This window comes from Rhipicephalus microplus, chromosome 5 (assembly GCF_043290135.1).
Source record: "Rhipicephalus microplus isolate Deutch F79 chromosome 5, USDA_Rmic, whole genome shotgun sequence".
NCBI classification, from domain to species: Eukaryota; Metazoa; Arthropoda; class Arachnida; order Ixodida; family Ixodidae; genus Rhipicephalus; species Rhipicephalus microplus.
The window spans coordinates 126,072,067-126,092,918 of NC_134704.1; the positions used below are offsets into that span (position 1 = coordinate 126,072,067).

The 20,852-nt window shown below is 42.6% G+C and overlaps 1 protein-coding gene across 3 annotated transcripts in view; it reads right to left on the bottom strand.

Moving 5' to 3' along the window:
* The window catches only part of LOC119174250 (polynucleotide 5'-hydroxyl-kinase NOL9), a 60,008-nt gene that overhangs the window by 14,534 nt on the left and 24,622 nt on the right, over positions 1-20,852 (bottom strand). For 2 of the 3 annotated variants that reach the window (XM_037425082.2, XM_037425081.2), the window contains exons 6-12: positions 15,719-15,812; positions 14,173-14,270; positions 11,416-11,449; positions 9,939-10,075; positions 9,178-9,403; positions 6,199-6,318; positions 4,764-4,878 (exon numbers count right to left, since the gene is read on the bottom strand). In XM_037425082.2, coding sequence (XP_037280979.2) covers positions 4,764-4,878; positions 6,199-6,318; positions 9,178-9,403; positions 9,939-10,075; positions 11,416-11,449; positions 14,173-14,270; positions 15,719-15,812 — 824 coding nt within the window. The remainder of the gene's footprint in view (positions 1-4,763; positions 4,879-6,198; positions 6,319-9,177; positions 9,404-9,938; positions 10,076-11,415; positions 11,450-14,172; positions 14,271-15,718; positions 15,813-20,852) is intronic. The other variant, XM_037425083.2, reaches the window with a different exon arrangement.

The window sequence follows — 20,852 nt, forward strand, 5'->3', positions numbered from 1 at the left end:
GTCGTCTTTGCTTTGAAATCTGCCTTGTTTTTCAACAAGGTACTCAGAGTTCTTCACGGTATACCAAAGGCGTCTGCGACGGTCAAACGTTTCTCGCCCACCACTGAATAGCCTTCAACTTCGTCGCAAAGTCAAGGGTCTTATTATTTTATTTTTTATTTATTGGTACCCTCAGGACCGGGAGGTATTACAGAGGGGAGTGGTATTAGCACACGGAGAAAAAAAAAAGAATACAGAAATGCAGCAATGGATATGCAGTTATTACAGTGGTGCGGCTCCTACTCATACAGTCTTAGCTAATGGCGTTTTTAAACAGTTCATGATCTTGGATAGTTGCTATTGATGCGGGAAGGTGATTCCATTCGATGCTCGTGCGTGGTAGGAATGATGTGTGGCAGCCATTTGTTCTGCATAATGGAACTCCGACCTTGTGACGATGATCTAGACGAGGTGATACATAATCTGGTAGTGAAATAAGTTCATTATGTAATTGGGGATGGTGATATATTTTGTGAAAAAGACACAAACGAAGAATCTGACGGCGAGATGCTAAAGATGGTAGATTCAAGCTAGATTTCATTGCCGATATGCTTGCGGTGCGGTTATAGTTAGAAAGAATAAAGCGGGTAGAATTATTTTGAAACATTTCGACTGAGTGTATTAGATTGGCATTTACAGGATCCCGAACCGAGGCAGCATATTCTAATTTAGGGCGAATCAATGTTTTGTAGAAGGTGAGTTTTAAGGAAGAAGGAGCTTTAGCAAAGTCGCGACGTAGGTACCCAAGCATTCTGTTTGCTTTTGCAATTATGTGTTCAGTGTGGATTGCCCAATTTAAAGTGCTGGTTATGTGTAAGCCTAGATATTTATAGCTAGAAACGGTATCCAATGCAAGACCTTTGAGAGAGTAGGTAGGAGGTGGATTAGTTGTTCTAGACACTCTCATAACCTTGCACTTGTTGACGTTGAGTTGCATTAACCATTTTTGACACCAAATTGAGACAGCAGTAAGGTCAGTTTGAAGAGCAGTTACGTCGGCATCGGAGCTTAATTCACGGAATATTACACAGTCATCAGCAAATAGGTGCACATGAGAGGAAAGACACGCAGGTAAGTCGTTAACATAAATAAGAAAAAGAAGAGGACCAAGCACTGACCCTTGTGGTACTCCAGATTGAACAGCGGTGTGGCGGCTATTCACCCCGTTAGCAGCAAGATACTGAGAACGATAGTTAAGAAAGAATTCAATCCACGTTAGTAATTTCCTGTCAAGGTTTAGTTGAAGTAATTTGTGCATTAATAAACTGTGGGAAACCTTGTCGAATGCTTTAAAAAAATCCAAAAATATGCAGTCGGCCTGAAAAGAGTGATCCAGTATAACGTTCAGTTTATGTGTGAAAGATGCCAGTTGGGTCTCGCAGGAGTATGTTTTTCGGAAACCATGTTGTGCTAGGGTAAAGAATGAGTTAGATTCGAGGAATTTTACAAGGTTCGAAAATAAGATGTGTTCTAATATTTTCCTTGGTATACTGGTAAGTGATATAGGTCGGTAATTAAGTGGGGAATGGCGGTTACCAGCTTTGTGAAATGGAGTCACCTTCCCGATCTTCCATTCAGTGGGCAGGCAACCTTGGTCGAGTGACTGCTGAAAGATCATTGTTAGTATGACCGATGAAGAAGCACACGTACTCTTTAAGAATTTCGGGTCAATTTGGTCACAACCAGGAGTGGAAGACAATCTTAAGGACCTAATTATCGCTTCAACACCACTACAATCAATACATATTGGAGGCATAACGGGATGGGGAAAAGGTTCTGCATTAGGTAAAACGTCATTTGCATCAACGGAAAAGTGAGAGGAAAAAACATCGTTTAGAACGTTCGCACATAAGTCAAAAGGAATTTGATTTCCGCTAGCATCTTCTAGGGTGATTGCGTCGTCGGGTTTGGGGTTTATTGTGCGCCAGAATTTTTTAATATCGTTCGTTAGCATGGATGGTAACACGTTTTGTAAGTAATAATTTTTGGCCTTTTTTAGTGCTGTTACATAATTTTTAGATGCGAGCTTGTAGGCATTCCAGCGTTCTTCATTCCCGCATTTCTTAGCAGACCTGTATAATCGCTTTTTTTTGTTCGATAGGCGCTTTAGGTGTGCGTTAAACCATGGGGAATCTTGAGTCATCGTTATTGCGTGAACAGGAATGTGTTTGTTTGCCAAGTTGGCAACGGCAGCTGAATACATGTCCCAATTTTCTTGCACACTGCGTTCGTGAAAGTTTTCCAAAAAAATACTAAGAAATGAACCAAGTTCACTGTTAATGGCTTCAAAGTTTGATTTTGAATAGTTTTTAATCATTTTTATTTTTTTAGGCTTCTTGGGATGCTGAATATTTAGCTGGAATGATATTAATGAATGATCACTTGAGCCAGGTGACAGTGTAATATCCGAGACAAGCTCTGGCCTCGACGTTAGTACGAGATCTAGGGTGTTCAAAGCAAGTTCGGTTAATCATGTTGGCTGAGTAATAAGTTGGGTGAGGGAAAAGACAGTGCATAAGTCTAGGAACTCTTGGCTAATAGTCGAGTAAGGCTGCATAATCGGTGTATCTAAAGTCCATGATATGTTCGGCAGGTTAAAATCGCCAAGCAAAAACAGAGGTAAATCGGGATATCTTGATGAGACCAGATTAATTACGTCATGTAGTTCATTCGCGAAGTTGCCGGAAAAATTTGGTGGCCTGTAACAAACGCCGATAATGATTTTTTGAAAACTAAGTTTGGTTAGTGCCCATGTGATCTCTAACTCGCTGTTAATATGAATGCACTGGGAAGGAAAATCTTTGGTAATCGCCAAGAGGACGCCACCACCTTTACGGGCAGTAAGGTCGCATCGAAAAATAGAAAATTTATCCGCGGGCAGAAAAAGTTCGTGGTCGTGAATTTGTGTGTGTAGCCAGGTTTCTGTGAGAGCAAGTATGTCAGCGTTATAAGTATCTATAGAAGTTATTTGGTCTCGCTTGTTGATAACGCTTCGAATGTTAGTGAAGAGGATTGTGACGTGTGATAGTGGATGACCACTTCCCCTCGTGTCTACCTATGTAGCAGCGCGTGGCGATGCTGTGGCCCGATTGTTAGCAGTGGCGTGGTGTGGCACATGCTCCTTGATAGCTGCGCGTGGCGATGCTGTTCTCTGATCGTTAGCAGCGACGTAGTGTGGCGCAAGCTCCTTAACGCTATCTGTTGCCGAGTCGTAGACGAATTGTGTTTTGTTAATCGTAAGTTTGTTGTAGCGTACCTTATATGCGGGGATGTTAGGCTGGCTTTTTGCGAATTCAAGTAGCTTTCTGCGAGCGTATCGGGTAGCTGGGCAAAAGTCTTCGCTAATTGTGATGTTCTTTTCTTGCAGGCAGCGAGTACGGAGTCTTTCAATTTGTAGCTTGAGAACTTGACGATGATAGGGCGGCACTTATTTGCGGCACTTTGCGCTTCTTGATGCTGGCCATAGCTACACGAGAAGTCGACAATTCAAAGAGTCCGCAGCGGCTTCGCACACCACGCATGCATAAGAGAAATGCTGCACATGCGGTGGTACGTAGACAACATGACAGGGAGGAAGTTATTCTTAAAAGAGAGAAAAGATAAAAGTGAGCCCCGTAACTGTCTGCATCTGGTGCGACGCCTGAACAGTGGCTAACGAAGGAAGGGGATAAGGCGGGATTAAAAGGAATAGCGATAGAGATGATGACACCCACATACAGAAGATAGAGAAAGATGGCGACACGGTCGGAGTCCGAGGACGGGGTACCACTCAGCGAGAGCTTCACGCCGTCAGGATATGGCGGAGGACGAGCCGATCGGCCAGAGCTGCGCTGTTGTCGGAGATCGCAGGGACGCAATTGTTAGGCACGGAATCCAGTGAGCGAGTTCGACGCGACAGCTCGAGAGCAACAAAGCGTGAGAGCAACAAAGCACTCGCGAGGCGATGGCTACCTGTGAGAGCAACAGAAAAAGGCGCGAGCTGTGGTTGACTGATCAAACCTCGCAAAAAAGCAACAAAAAAATAAAGAAAAGGCGAAAGGAGGAAGACGTCGGCTCCTTTATTCCTGCTCTTCGAGCTGACACGTACGTGGAGAAAGCATAAAAAAGAGAAAGAGAAACGAAAAAAAAAAAAAAAAAACCGTTTCGCAAGTTGGAGATTGCACAGTCCGAACCCTCTCTGCCTTACCTTTTTTCAAGCGTTTCGGGTTTTGGCGGAGGCGTGGTGCCGCACGAAGGTCGCCGGGCACTGCTGCAAGTGCCGAAAGCGCACCTTGCAACTTACCCGCGGAGCTGCGCTGGCGCAGAGATCGCGGGGAGGGGAGGGCAAGTGCTAGCTCGCACCTTCCAGCTGGCGTGGCATTCTATATTTCCGAAGACGGGTAAAAATACCGTTTGATATAAATGTGCACATTTCTATACTTTTACAAAGGAATTTCAAGGGGACTATTTGCGAGTTCGATATACCTGAAAATTCGATATATGTGGTTTTGATATAACCGTGTTCAACTGTATACCTTTGTGGTCACATGCATCCATATTTAGGTAGGTTTCACAAAAATAGATTCACAGGTGCTTTGTTAACGGTCAGGATGAATGAGATTACATTTGTTTTGCTCAGGTCATTCAAGAGTGGACCATGTGCCCACAACTGGCCAGTACTAATGGCAATCTGGAAGTGATGTCTGGAAACGATTTGGTTTGGACAGTCATATCAGCTCACTGACCTTGTCGGCTGGGACGACGCAAAGGGCCACGACACTCCCGCGAAGCGCATACAGCAGGTCCTTCTTGGGGACAGAGTTATCGCAGTCATGCACTGCCAACGCACACCACCGTACCCTGTGCCAACACACAGAGAACCAGGGTCAGACACGGCAATCATTTGCAGTCATTTGCAATGACACGGCAATCACGGCAATCATTTGCAATGACACGGCAATGACACGGCATTTGCAAAGACACGGCAATCATTTGCAATGAAGTTGCTCGCTACCAATGCAGAGAAGACATCAGTACGCTACGTCTTGCTCTGCTCGAATACAAGCAAGAGTGAGGATTTCAGTCCGTTTGAATATTTCATCATGAATTGTGTGAACATCTGCTTTCAGGTGCTGATAATCAAACACCTTTAGTTCTTGACAGATTGGATGGGCTGCGGATGAAAACGCGCAGTTATAGAAACTCTGTCTATTTAAAGGGTCTTGAGACCTTGGACAACCTTTCTTCCAGCACTACTCTATCTATTCAGCTCGGTAACCAGCTGTGTACAGCAATGGCCACATCTGTGTAGAGTGCGCGAGAAGCCGGTTTTCGCCTCACGGGGCGAACCTTCGACGCAGTTTCAGTCTCTGATGTGGTCAGCCTGAAAGCTAGGCTTCAAATGCTTCTGATGCAGCACCTCGGAGCCCGAAACTGCCTCGAGGTTTCGCCCCGCAGAGCGAAAACCGGCTCCTTGCGTGCTCTACACAGACGTGGCTGCGGCTCTACGTCTTTCCAGAGCATTTCACTAGGCTGTCAACTTTTTCACATAAGCACCCTATTAGCTGGTCGGTGGAAGCCAAGATGTAGTCCCTAAAAGACCTTGAGACAGGAATCTGAGGTAACACTCAGTTTAGTGCTGTGCGTTTTCTGCTCTATGTCATCTCATTCACACCTTTTCACATCACGAGCACCATACACAAGGAGCCCTCGATGGATTGTGTGAAATAGAAGTCAGGTGTATGCGGAAAAGTGGCACACCTTCCCCGAAGTTGCGCAAAACTTAGCCACACAACGATAGTACTACCTTGGCTAGGCTTTTACTCTCTCCCCTCTCTCATTGACAACCAGTGCTATGCTTTGGTATACATGTCTATTGTTGCTCTCCTTTACATCTTTTTTTTTTCAGTGTCTATTTATTCTCTCTCCCTCATTTCCCCCTCTCTTTCTTTTCTTTCTCCATATTTCTTGCTTTTTTTCTGTGCCTATATTTCATGCTAATGATAATTGTATACCTAGGATACACAACAAACCTCGAGAATAACAAGCTCTGCTGCAACAGAGCAATGCAAATTGAGGGCACGAAGAGATGACGAGACAAGATGGAGCCCTACGTTTGCACCACTCCATTCCGCCGAACTAAAGGTGCTCTAATCGTCACATTCACTCAGACGCACGCACCGGAGTGGCGTGGTGTTCCACAGCCAGTAAGGTGTGTCGGGTAGATGGTAGCCGTCGGAACTGCCCTTTCGTCCCAGGTATGCAAGGACCATGGCTTCACGCTTGGCACGTGCCGTCGACCTGCACCATATTTGAGAATAAAGAACCGAAAATGCACTCCACAGGCAATCGCTTTGCAGGCTATCAGGTTTGGGAACTGCACTGCTGATATGCTTAGCAAAAGGACTCTGTATATCTGTTCAGTGGAAGACAACAGCAGTGGTAACCTACTCATCAGAATAACCCTTCGCGGTCCAAAACTTTTACTTATTTCTGGCGTTCCCAGTCCGAAACTATCTTGCCAGTCTCTGACACAGCGAAGAAAAACACACACTGTGCAAGAAAAGCTCTCAAGATATTCCACTGAGGCTACACTCACTGTAGCCACAGTGAATGTTCCACTGAGGCTACATTATCTCATTTATACATTTCGGTACTCCTAAACACTGCTGCTTTTAAAGGGCCAGTAAGCAAACCCTAGGTGCATAATTTCTGATGGATAGATAACTGCAGACGTACGTTTTGAACATAGATTTTCCTTCAAGTACACTAGAAGGAACTCTGGCACTGGCGTCTATGGGAGCTGCAACGCATGGTGCTTCAGTAAGCATGAAAAAGATGGGTAGTACATAGATTTGTCTAATTTTCGTACTTTTGGCTTTGGCTGGCTTCGCGCGGCTTGAAGTTGCTTTTTTATGAAATAACAATCAGCAATCGCTCAGCAGTTGCACTTCACTACCTTGACCTTTTATTAGGCTTACCACTTGAAATTGGGTCACGAAGTTCAATATGGCTCGCTCTTTCTTTCAAAACAAAACTGAAGCACAGCAATAAACACAGCCACGAGTGGGATTCGAGGCCCGCCAGTAGGAAGCCCAGGCAAATCATTCCAAACTACACATCATTCCCATGGTCGCTGAATGATCGCAGCGCCAGAGTCGCCTCTATTTAATTTAAGGAAACTCTGTGGTTCTGAACGTGCTACTACAAAAAATTTTGAGAATAAGTGCAGTAATAAGGCAGCTACAGAGAAAGAAACAGCGTGTTTGTCGGTTTTGGTTTCCAGTTCAGCCTCCCCATCCTCCGCAATGCAGAAGGGTGCATTGCTGAGACTTTATGTAACATGGTGTCAGCGATTGTGTCATCGGCGCACAGCCAACAACGAGCAAGGCTTCCTCCATCAGTCGCTCATGTCAGCTACTCACAACTGGCATGGTGAGCAACTGCAGTGAGATGCATTGACAAAGTAGATAAGTACACTCAGACCTCATTGTAAACAAGTTACATACTACAGCAAAGTAAGTTCGTTATATCCAAAAATGTGTTATAACCGTATACTCTCGACACTATATCTACTGCAAAACTATTCTTAATTTACTTTGCTATAATCAGTATCACGTTACATCCGGGTTTATTATAAGAAGGTTTTAGTGTGTGCGACAGTGGCCATCACCGCACGGCAAAGGTGCCGTTTTTTAGTGCATACGACCACGGGCATTATTTATTGCTTAGAGGGTGGACAGAATGCGCTGACACTAAAGAGCGCCTTGGGAATGGTTCTTCAAAATGAAATGCCTGCACAATACGCTGTGCCATGATGGTCACAAATGTGATCACCGTGGACTTTTGAATGAACGAGCTAACTTGTTTTGACAGTGTAAAAAAAAAAAAAAAAGGTCAGGAGCCTGTATATTGGGGCTCTAAGGAAAGATGAGAGTTCAAAAATGCAATTTCTAAAATTACATTTTAGTTTTTATTTGCTTTCACGAGCTTAGTTTCCCTACTTTCACGACAAAAAAAATTGAACTTTGTAGTTAAATTCTAAATACGTTAAAATTCTTTTTAAAGAACACAAGGTGGCTATCAAAAACTAAAAAGAGCTCGTTGTATAGAGTTTCCTGGAAATTGTCACCTGGCTGTACCATTGAATTTTGCATGAGAAGTCCACTAAAGCCACATGCTTGAAGTAACCATTATTGCCAAGCTCTTATGATGGAAAAAATCATCTTAAAAACATACCTTTTCTTCATAGATAAGCTTTTACTTGTATCTTCAATATGCATTTTTCTCAAGATCCATTTTTGGGCAACTCCTTGAGTTTAGACATCATGCTTTTGGTACATCTGATAGACACAATCAGGATGAAATTTCACCCACATATTCCTTAACATGTCAAGGGTGCAAGTATCCACTCTAAGACTTGATATTGCCTGTATAATTATTCCAAACTTACAGTAAGCAATCAGTATAGGCTGAGGATACTAAGGATTCTCCCATTATACAATTTTTCTTGTCCTTTAAATTGTCTTAAAAGCACTTTCTTGATACTTATTTGCATTCTACAGTTAATGTGGAGCAATGTGAGCCATTGCTGGCTCAGAACGCAAAAGGTTTAGTGGCATAAAAAGTTCGCCCGAAATGAAGAATACTTTACACATTGTCATACAACGAAACGAAAACTGTGCAACTTACTAAAACTACCTAATTACATGTTTGAAATCAGCATGAAACCCTATATATACAGCAAAGCTTTCTTTTGCTTAGGCAACATATTAACGCAACTTTTTTTTCGCATCGCATCTCTCCTTAATGCCTAGTGTTTGGAAACCCATGATCGTAAGTTGTGGACAACCACAAAATACCACAACTATGGACACCCACAAAACAATTTGTGGACAACCACAAATCACCCTTGAAGACATCTGTCTGCTGGCGAACACATGTGAAGTTTCCATGCTGGCTGATACTGTCAGTGAAATGCTGGCACCAGTGTCAACGGATGCACGGTGCCACATAATTTGCTTATTTTTTTTTCACCGCTGGACATAATTCTCTTCCAAAGATGTCTTATTTAACCAGTTTTCTGCAAGTCGTTTCTATCTATTTTAAGCTTGCAAATTTCTCACACCAACAAATAACAAATTCTGCCGAGTCGCACACCTTCCCCTGAAGGTAGAGCCAGGCAACGCGTAGCACGACAGATCGTCCAGTGGCCAGAGGCCATCGCTGTCACTGCGCGACGTCATCCAACCACACGCGGATCGCAGCAGTGTCTCGTCCAGAAGTGGCATAGGTGTATCGCCGTTCTCTGCCTCGGTGACAAGCTGCACCAGGTCTGTTGGGCACAGCCACCTGATCACGTCCGTCAGTAGGGAGAGACCAAGCCCTGCAAAATTGCGCTGCTCTTGAGGTTTTAAAAAACACACAGTGCAGAACCACACTCAACTACCATGCTACAAGATTGAACGCAGTAACATGAGAGCTGTGTGCTGTTGCTGCTATGCACCTGTGTTGATTCGTCAGCCACTACTATATTCCCATATGACACCTGGCCTGAACTAGTCCAAAACGCTATCTCAGACAAGTACCACCTACCAGTTATTTTCCGTCAAGGAACGGGTTCACCAAACACACTACAGTTGACTGAAAATATCTCATCATGGCCGCTTTTCACACAACATAGTCAGCACTACGTGACAGCTCAAAACACTGGAACTGAGGAAGGCAAGTGATAGACTTGGCTAATTCAAAAAGGTAACGATGCACTTTTGAATTGAGGCATAATTCAAAGTGGCCATGAGGATTAGCACCGTTTTTCAAGATGTCAGTTCTTAGCTACTCTTCTGTTTCTGAGCATGCCCAAAGTCACACCGTTACCTTTTGAATCGCACAGAAACTACTAGCACAGAAACGAGACTTGCCGTTGACCCAGCCCATGGTGTTGACAAGAAGCGGTGCCCTCGGTGCCACCTTCCGAGCGTGATCAATGAGCGCACGTATGGCCATGCAGTAGGAATCAGGCTGGCTGGCTGGGCTCACGTGACCTAAAAAGTAAGCTCTGCATAAACAATGGGAAATAATGTATTAACTGGTTGCGTAAAATCTAAATTAATGACAATGTTTACCAAAATTGAAATATGGAGGGCTCATTGACACTCCCAGAGTTCCCACAATGAAGCTGGTTGTCAAGCAACTGATCACAAATGGTCACAAAGGGTCATTTTGACTGAAAAGTGCCCACTGCGAGTCACTTTCTTTCTATTTGTTTTATAGGTTGGGTGACAGCACTCGCAAAAATTACTATTCAATTCAATTTGCACTGGAATTTCACTATTAAAACTTCCCAAAAATAGAGTCAATGCTTGATTGACAGTGGCCCCTTCAAATTTTCAATATGCTTCACCCCATCATACTTTCATTGCGGCAAAGCTTCTTTTCAAGCTCTGTTATGGTCGCAAATGTATTGACTATAGAAAACGGTGGTTACAACATGGAAATTTGGATAGAAAATTCGAAAAATCGGGTGCCGAAGATTTTTAGCACCGGAAATTACAGGTGGTCTTGTATGTTGACGTCTATGAGGCAGATTAGAAACTGAAAAGGAGCGCCCGCCCTTGTCCCCCAAGTCAACTAGGCCTCCACAGAAGTTGGAGGAGAGAGGTAGAAAAAATAACGTCTTTTCCTTTAGCATGCGAAGTTCTGTGAAACCAAATTGGTTTCACCAAATCATGTAAATAAACACAACTCAGCATCTGCATTGCCCCATTCTTCGTAAGTCCACTAGGAAACACCACCCCTCCAACGCTTCACCAAGCTAGCCAGAAAAAATACATTTACATTTATATCTCAAAGGAGTGTGTTTAGGGATTCTCAGCAACCTTTTTTTCTGTAATTTAACTTCGAAGTATTAAAAAAATATTAAACAAATGTTCGACAGCCATTAAAAATATTCAATTTGATTCGCACTCAACCTTTAATACTCGAATTCACTTCGCACCAAAAATTTTGCTATTTGCACAGCTCTACTAATCAGGCCGATCAGGGGTGCAGGAACAAAGCAACTGCCAATTGTAACTTGACAATGGTATTGCGAACTCACATAAACGGTGTCAACAGCAAGGCACTTTAGCTTGGCAAACAGCTGGTTCCCAGATTGAGCATACCGTACTTTCTCCCGTATAACCCACACTAAATATACAGTACATTCAAAGCTAAAGTCAGAATAGGAGACGAGATACTTTAAACGCTGAGAACGATTCCGAAATTATTTCTGCATGTTGTAGTTAGGAGCGCGGATTATACGAAAGAAAATAAGAGAAGCTGCCTCGACTCACTTGCTACTAGCAAGTTTCAAGTGAATGTGCAAGTTTCGTTAACATAAGGGCAAAATTGACTCACTTTTCGGGTGTGCGGACATGAGTAAATGGCGGCCCTGAAAAGATTTAAATGAGCATTCGTTATCATCGACATCCACATTAGCCCGCTAGATGGTTTAATGCGATCTCCCGTGCACTGCAGACATCCATCCTCTAGCAACATTACAGTAGACTCTCAGTAAACAAAACTCCTGTTAAATGGAACATACTTCCCTGGTCCCTTCAGGTTCCGTTTACTGAGAGTCTACTGTATTACAACCTAGGAAACATTTTCTGCAACAAACGCCCTTGCTTGTTTGCATCTAGACTAGGCAATCAAATTTTATTCAAGAATTTGATAAGCTGTGCTTTAGTACCTGTTGAAGGAAATGAAGCCAATGCAAGATACAGTAAAACTTTGTTAATTCGAAGTCACTGGGGCTACGAGAAATCTTCGAATTGAGTGGGTTTTTGAATTAACAGAACATACAAAAAGTGAGATGCAAGGAGTTTAGAGCTATTCAAAGTAATCGATGCTTGTCGTTTGCTGTGCCGGCTAGCTCAAGGCTCCAAGGATTGTTTTTCAACAATACCTGGGCTTAATTCTGCGGTGAACATAGAGGAACGATAGACCATGCTGCTGCCACCGAAAAAAAAGAAAAAAAAACGCTGTTGTGATCGACTGAAATGTGCACCTGCAGAAAACAAGACATCTTCACTGCAACACAATAGTGACAGGCAGGCAGCATGTCACCTGCTCCTCGCGCGCCCGCACGTCATGGCCCGAACATTCGCACATTATTTCTGGTATAATTAGGAATTTAATAATGGCCAGTATGACAAAACTTGTGATGTGTTTTGGCTGAAAAAAAAAGTAATCTTTGAAACTTTTGAACTTGGTTTTCTAAGTAGGTGTTGCTGGCAAGAACTCCGCCAGTAGTGCAAAGACGTGAATTGCTGGAGCAACCAGCAATCGGAGGCTCGCATACATCGCGAATTTCGCCAAATCGCCCTTTATTAACTTTTTTACAATCCCAGGAAGGATGGGTAAACTATTACTTGCTGACGTTTTGAGAAATATGCAATACGCTGCCTGCGCATCACCACTGTGTTGCAGTGAAGCACGGCTCGTTTTTCGCAGGCACACGTTTTGATTAACCACGAAAGTGTTTGTGTGTGCTGGAAGTAGAGAGGGTGGAGTGCTTCAGCAGTACTTATTAATATCACTACGTTGAATTGCCTTGTGCCTATTAAGGGGCGTCGTTTCCGCCGATTCACGGCGAAATCAGGATCTGGAACTGGCACATGGCACCCAAAGTTTTCAAATTAACCGAAGTGGGGCCTGCCACCGCTTCAAATTATCCACTCAAACTTACATTTTAAAATACGGGACCGCGGAAATCCTTTGAATTAGGCAAGATTTTGAAATAACCGAGTTTAAGTTAATGAGGTTTTACTGTAAATGCAAACCACTTTATCAGTGTTCTTAGCGTCAGTTCACATAATGTGTTCGACTACACCAGACCCACGAAGTAGGTGCATATGAAAAGCAGCAGCTGCCCATATTCTACAGCTACAAAGAAAAAAAATTAATTCGCCACTAACTTCTACCACACTGCCATTTGTCACGCATGCAATTTTCACCCCTTCAACCGGCGCAAGAGAAGAGGTGAAAGCTGCATAAAATGTAAGCTTAAAAAAAATGAGAGAAAAGAAAGGGGGCTAAAGAATTTCATGACTTTAAAATAAAATTACATTATGAATTTTAATAAAATATAAGTGTTTTAATAAGAAACTTATAAATTTTAATCAAATAGTACAAATGAATCTTTAAGGACATAACACACTTTCCTGTGCATTTGCTTTCAGACAACGGAAAGCGTTAGTCTTGCAATTTTCTTTTTTTAATGTCACCTTGAAGTGTGGCAGCATTGCTGTACTAAGTTTACAAGTGCCCGTCATGTCAATGCAAGCCACGTCCTCGCAATCAGACATCCTATAAAAGGTAAACGAGGTCTGAAAGAAGATGCGGACGGGCTTATCGAAGGAGCTCGATCGCTAGGCCCCGCAACGTTTGATGAGCAGGATTGCAGGAGACGCACACACGTGCCAACTCTCAGATTTGTACGAGAGGTTCCTGAAGTTTTAGCAAACCTCCTGGTCGTGCCGGCAATGCTGCAAATCTCTTGAAAAGCAGCCCCAACACCAGAGCAAAAAGAAAAAAAAATACAGTTCTAATATGCTCTGACCATCTATTTCATGTGCAGCACTTTCTAAGCCACTTTCCGCAAAGTAGTCTAGTGTAACACAAAAAAAGCGTATCAGAATGGACTCCGTCGCAACACATTTGGTCCGTAAGTTACACACACGCATGCAGCATATATGTACGAGATCAAATATGATCACTGGCGTTATAACGCCACTTGCAATCATTCATGTTTGTCTATGAGGTTAACGCAGTCCTGACAAACAATAAAAATGCCAACTTTGCCTTGTCGCATACTATTTTCTATTGCCTGATGATACAAAGAGTTTGATAATACAAATAGTTTTGATGATACAAAAAGTTATACTATACTACACTGTAAGCCATTTGAGCTGGTAACCACTGGTCTTGCTGAAGCAGTTACTCACTGAAGTGGCTCGGCATCCCCATAAGGCAAGCAGTCACACAAAATCAGGCAAGCAACAGTTTGCGTTGCTTGCCTTAAGTTGTGCGACTGATATCATGGCGACATCACGAATTCACACCTCACCACCGAAGCAATAAGAGTCACCGCAACAAGTCGCACTGGCTCACCCAGGAGTGGTTCAGTGACACGGGTGAGTGAAACAGTGGCCGGCGGAGTGAACTCGCACTGGCCGGGATCGCAGTCCAAGTACAGCACCTCGGAGCAGCTGTCAAAACAGGTGTGACAATGAATAGATGCACAGCATGACACTTTGCACACATTTCTTTGAAAAAAGAAAATGGGAGAAAAGTCGTTATTCCACACCATGCTGTGAACAGCAGTTATAAATTCAGAAATAGTTCAATCGTGCTTGCCTATTCATCACGCTTTGTATTATGGAAGGTGCAACATAAACTGAGATAAAGCACCAAGCTACATTGATTGCTTGATTTCCTTAAAACTTAGGTGATAAACACTTTCATCATATCTAAAGTCAGAGATTGAGATAGTTACTATTATAAAGTCAAATTTCATAGTGTTGACATGAAAAAAACCCACCAACTTCCAGCTAGTGCTTTCTTTCTAATCACATAACATTGCGCACACAAGAAAAGAGAATGAGCAGTAGTACAAAAAAAAAAACATAAGGAGGCAATTGAAGGGGCACTAAAGGCAAATAAATATGAAGCCTACCTTGACTGTTGACATAGCAGTCCAGAAACCTCGTAGTGCTACCATTGAGCCGAAAAAAGTGCTAATTTGGAATGAAATCTATTTTAGCAGTCCCAACGCATTACAAACTTCAAGTCCCCCACCTGAAAGCGGCATGCACAACATTGCCCGCCTTTACTGCGTGGCCGCCGACAGTAGCAGCAAACAGAGCGATAGTAGTGGGAGCCTCAGCAGCAACAACGACCATTGAACAATTTTCTGCTTGCATGGTTCAACTAAGCCCCACTAGATGGCACCACCTATCCAGCCTAACCAGGCAAAAACAGAACTTTTGAACCACTTGCACCATTGCCCACAGTAACGCCAGGCGGTTCTTTTTCTATAAATCAAACAGATACAGACAAGCAGCATTTAATTACATCGCTTGATGCAAGGAAGGTTCTTTTTTTATTGCAGCTAGTTTGATTACTAGTAAATAACTGTAGTCCGACGCTCCCATGTAGTCGGGATCATTTTAAAAATGTCCCACTTGTGATGCAGGTCGTGTAATACATTTGGCTTAATTTCTCGGTAAGTAGGGCACTGCTGTTGATAATATTGCCGTTTTAGACATCATACATCAAGCTTTCACCCTCACATAAATTGTTATTTACCTTAGGTGTCCCTTAAACCTTGCACGACTATTGATTTGTTGGGCCTTCACCAAGCTGGACAGACGGTAGACCTGAGCCATCAAATCCAGGCACAGGCACAGAGCAACGCGAGCACATGTACGGGCAGTAGAAAAAAAAAATTATTGACGACTGTTACAGCTGTCTTCATATGTTCTTTAGGTCAATCTAGCATTCGGAGGCGACACTACATCATGGTGCATACAACATAATCTCTACAGTCTCTGCCACATCCAGTGAAAACGTGTAATTTAGAGGAGGTGTATTGAGACTTCATTACCATCATCTATAACCAAGAGGATTATGATTGAGTGCAGCAGTTACTACTCACAAATTCAGGTAGCTGTTGACAAGCACTCGAAGCAGGGACGACTTCCCGGTGTTCTGGCGCCCACACACAACAACGCATTGCACTGCACGGCCTTCTGAGTAAATAAAACAAACAGTGGTTACAGTAGCAGTCAAACGTACACAACCTTGGGATGCACGAAATTCAGCTTTCAAGGAAATAAATTGTGAGACGTCAAACATTATGGTCTGAAAGCTGAAAATTAATGAAATATCAAAGCAATGTCAAAAGTAAATGTCAATAAAATACCGATGCAGGTGTGTTGAAGCAAATATAATACGTTACGGCAGGCCCGCCAAGAATGACCTCGTAATGAGGCTCTCAATTCTCGAGATGTGTTCTGACCCATGAGCAACATTGAGGCCTACATGAAGATTCAGTGCGAAATGTTGCTTCACGTGCACCGAGCCAAACAAACGTAAACACAGTATTGTGTGTTAAGATTAATAATTAGGGGATTCTAGGTCCAAAACATGAGGCACGCCATAGTAGAGGGTTCTGGAAATTTGGACCATCTGGCGTTGTTTAATGTGCGCTGAAAGTGAACAGTACACAAGCCTCTAGAAATTTGTCTCCATCAAAATGCGACCAGAGTGGCAAGGATCGAGCCTATACTCAAACCTCATTATAACAAAGTCACATCTGCCAAGAGAAACTGCTGCGCTATGTTCAAAAACTCGTTATATGTGTTTATTCATTATACTATAGATATGACAAAGCAATTGTTCACCTGCTTTGTTAAAACTGATGATATTTATGTCTGCGTTTGTTGTGAGCGCCGTAAAGCTGTCCATATTTGTGTGCACATATATATTTGTGATGACCTTTGTAATTGACTTTTTGTAAGAGTTGTTGGTCAGACAATATGTCCAGGACATTTCAGAAAAAAAGTTTTGTGTGCTTATTTAAATATTAAAAATAAACTAATAGCATTATGGCACAAAATAAACCCTTGTAAATATCTTTATGCAAATATTTTGACTAACTTGCATCTAATTAGCTAATTATTTATGGGGTGACGGTGAGAGTCTATCAAGCATTGTAACTCAAAAGTTATATTAAATAGCTCAAATCCAATTTCAGTTATGATATCAGCACAACAAATGACATTTGCATGCCAAAGTTCATCCCTTTAGCTTCACAAATAACAAAAATAATTTTCATTGCCGCGTCCCCCCTTAAGGATGTACAATTTATTTTGTGCTTATTTTCTGTGCTCCAGAGTGAAGTCCATTGGCTATCTTTAGTCATTCATTGTTCTGCATGATACTAATTGTTTGTATAGGAAGTACTTTTTTTGTGTACGTTTGTTTGTTTCTTGCACCCTTGTTTTAGTCTGAATAGGGCTAACAATACGCTAAAATGAAATGCAATGAAAATGAAATGCAATGAAAATGAAATGCAATGAAAATGAAGCTGCTAGCCTCGACATTGTTGTCGTTTCTCATGGCAATATCCTGCTCACAAAAAATGTGAGCTGACCCTAAAGACAGTGCAAAGAAGCAGGAAGCGCACAGTGCACTGCTTCTCTAAGAGGTGGCCCTTTCTGGTGGCATCATTACGTGATAATAGTCCGACGTTTGATGTGATTTCATCACATGATTTCATCGTGTAATATTCACATCACAATAATATAGTTATCAATGATCACATCTGAGATGATGATGCCACCACACAATGTTTCACATGATTAAACCATCACATTACGCCGCCATGCCAAACATGATGTCCCCTCTTGGTCACATGGGTTTTGCTACCATAGGGTGGTAAAGGGGTCTTGAAACATTTTAAGAAAATTTTCAACTATGCGTGTATTCAGAATCCTGGTTGTCCATTCAATACTATACCTCAACTGGTTTAATCGTGTTGGTTCATTTAGTTATAAATACACAATTTTGACTACCTGCTCCCATTTCCCTCAACTGTACAGCTGACGTCGCTTCATGTCCGCCAATGAAAATCCGCTGTCATTGACAAAACATGGTAATGCAGCAATGTTTGCATGACTAAGCTGACCAAAGCTCGTAGCATCCTACCTTCTTGACTGCAGTGCTGTAAAGCCGTCACAAACATTGTTTCCACTTTGATAAGTTGTGTGGCACTGTCTGATGACGCACAGGATAGGCATAGTGAGGGCTAAGCCACTCCAAAACATGTCATAAAACACAACCTAATGCAACTAGTAAGAAAAACACTGAGACACTGCGCAGAGCGAGCAAAGGCAACATATGACGGTGCCCAGATATACTTGAAAGCAGATTTAAGCAGATCGCTCGCTGTACTTCCACAGTATACACAGCTCAAAGCCCGAAAATTGCTGTGTTTTCTTTTTTCTTTCCTAGGTTCTTATTCACGACTTCAGCTGAGCACACCCCACCTAGTGGCCGTGCCTGGAAACAGCGCTAACCGGGTCACTATTGAAAGTAGATATGTTACTACGTTGCGCGCGTAGAGAAGTGCCTGGATAGTTCCCTTATTTTCACCATGCTGTACGCGCGAGCCCGAATAAAGAGGTAAGCGAGGTTCAAAGACCATTGCTGTGTGCCGCAATGTGAGGCATCCTGCTGGAAAGATGGGAACATATCGTTCGATGACTTCTCAAAGGATGCAAACTCCGCACGACAAAGAACAGTGCAAATCAGAAACTTACGCATTGGAATGAAGGTGACGGACGCTACGGTAGCTTGCTCTGATAAATTTGCTCGCGATGACTTAGTTCTTCTCATTAAGTATGCCATTATTTAGCATGTGTATTCTTATCAATACTCGGGCTTCCCTAGCACGGAGCATAGATTCGTTTACAAAGCAAGCGCTTCAGGAAATGTTTTTGCGTTACAGGTGTGACTGTATCGCATATGCTTGTTTTCTGCACAAGCCGTAGTGCTACCTATTCCCAAATTAAGCTGATGTAACCCTTCCCCCAGAAAATTTTTGATTTCGCATGTGTGTATATATACACACACACACACATACACACACAAACGCATGCGCGAAGGTCGGGCATGCGTAGCGTGTGTAAGTACGTTCACGTATATATATATATATATATATATATATCATGTCCGTGCACTCGTAGCATGTGCAGTGTGCATGCATATATCTGCTTTGAATATCAACTACTACCGACACGAACAAGCGAGTGTTCAGACGCACACAACCTTATTTATTAGAAACCTGATAGCATGGATTGGTGAACGAAAAAGAAAGGAGCACATTTATAACAATCGAAACTATGATTTGCCTTATCTCAAGATATGCCCCTACCATAGCTCCATTCTGCAATCAAGTGAATGGCATGCATATTCAGCTTTTGATGGGACACCAGGACTCAATGGGATACACGCAATTGGCAGTGCAAGTTGCAGCGCAGAGAACTGTTAAGGCCTTGCCTGCAGCAGTGCAGCACACAAGTGCTTGCACCTTTCGGAGAGGTCCGCTATGCATGAGCAGCTGCCTTTTTTAACATCGGGCTCGCTGAACAGGTTCTTCAACTTGAAGTAAATCTGGTGCGGTTTGCTGGAGAGGCTTGGTGTCTGTGCACACAGCCCAAACATTTCCACTATTTCCTCAGTGAAATCCTTTATGCCGATAAGAATGAGGTGGTCTTCAGCCAGTAAACTTTCGCCTTTGAAAAAGCAATGCAATCCGATGCCACAATAAACTTCAGCACAGCGCCAAGCAAAACTGCCACGCTGGCCCTGTTAAGTGAAGCCATCTTTACTTTTTCGAATAGTGTTGCCAGCACACGGAGTCTTTTATGGAGTTGCAAATAAATGTCTCATTTTGAAGATAAATAAAGCTGATGCTCTGTTAATAAGTTCTCCTACGATGACGTTTCACTGACGTCACATGTTAGCGCCAATGGCGGCTGGTAGGACCGCATGGTCGTCTAGCAGCCTGAGAAAACTGCAATTTCAAATGAGTGTCATTAATCATAAACTAGATATTGCACAGAAATATTTTAGAATCGGCATGCCTAATCCTTATTAAAGCACGCAAAAATTATATCCGGACAGCCTCATTTTCGCTTAAGGGGAGATGCTACTAGAAGACACTTTTTTTTTAATATTCACCCTAGAGCAATGAAACTTGAGTTGTTTATGAAACTTTTTATGCTGTTTTCAAATATATAATTACCTTTCTTGCAAGTTGCATACTTTTAGCTCTGCAACATGACAAAGTGAAAACCTTAACCCTTTTGCCCCCCCCCCCCCTTTTTTCATCCCTAAACTTCCATAATTTTTTACCATTCATAGTTCATAATGTTTGTAATAAAGCGTAGAATGCAAATGACTAATTAGGAAGCACATACAAAATATGTAATAGGCATGCATAATAATAGACATAAAAAGTCCACATTTCACCTACCCTAGTAAAGGTTTATATACAATTTTTTTATTATACAACAAAATATTGAAATTCAAACTACATATTTGCATTTATCGTACTTTGGAAAAATTTGGGCAAGATTTCATGCAGATCCGAGCACTATGAATGCCCGAAAAAGAAGGGGCACATTGAAAAAAATGGCGAAATTTGTGTTTTGAGAAAACGAGTTTTAAAGTTAAAATTGAGTTTTCATTTATGAAAGATATCATTAAATCTGATGAAATTTGACAACCAAAAACAACAATCTTTATTGTAGTGGCCACTGCCACTAAAATACGCCCGCACCATAAATTTGTCCCTCTCGGCTTTTTCGAGCCGAATCCTCGGAATCATTTCGCTCATAGACAGGGCCATGAAACGCTTGCCAAAGTTCCGCTCCATGTGGCAGAGCCATGTTCCAACTGCAAGCTAGGAAGAAGTTCGACAGGACTGCGAAATCCAAACTAAGTCCAGTGTCATGCCATTTTGCGGCCATGTTTGTGCCACATACCGTTGTACATAATGGCACTGTCATCCCTGCTAAGTTCTCTCACTGCGAGCTCTTTCAACCTCACAAGATTGGCGGTGACGTCATCCATTGCCGCATCACGAGTTTTCCGGCTGATGGGTTTGAATGACTTTTGATGCATTGGCTTTTGCAAGCCAACAACTGCCGCAAATCGGACCAGCTGCTCGTAGCCTATTCCTACAGAGCACGCCGCACAACGGCTTTCACTTGCGAGCAATG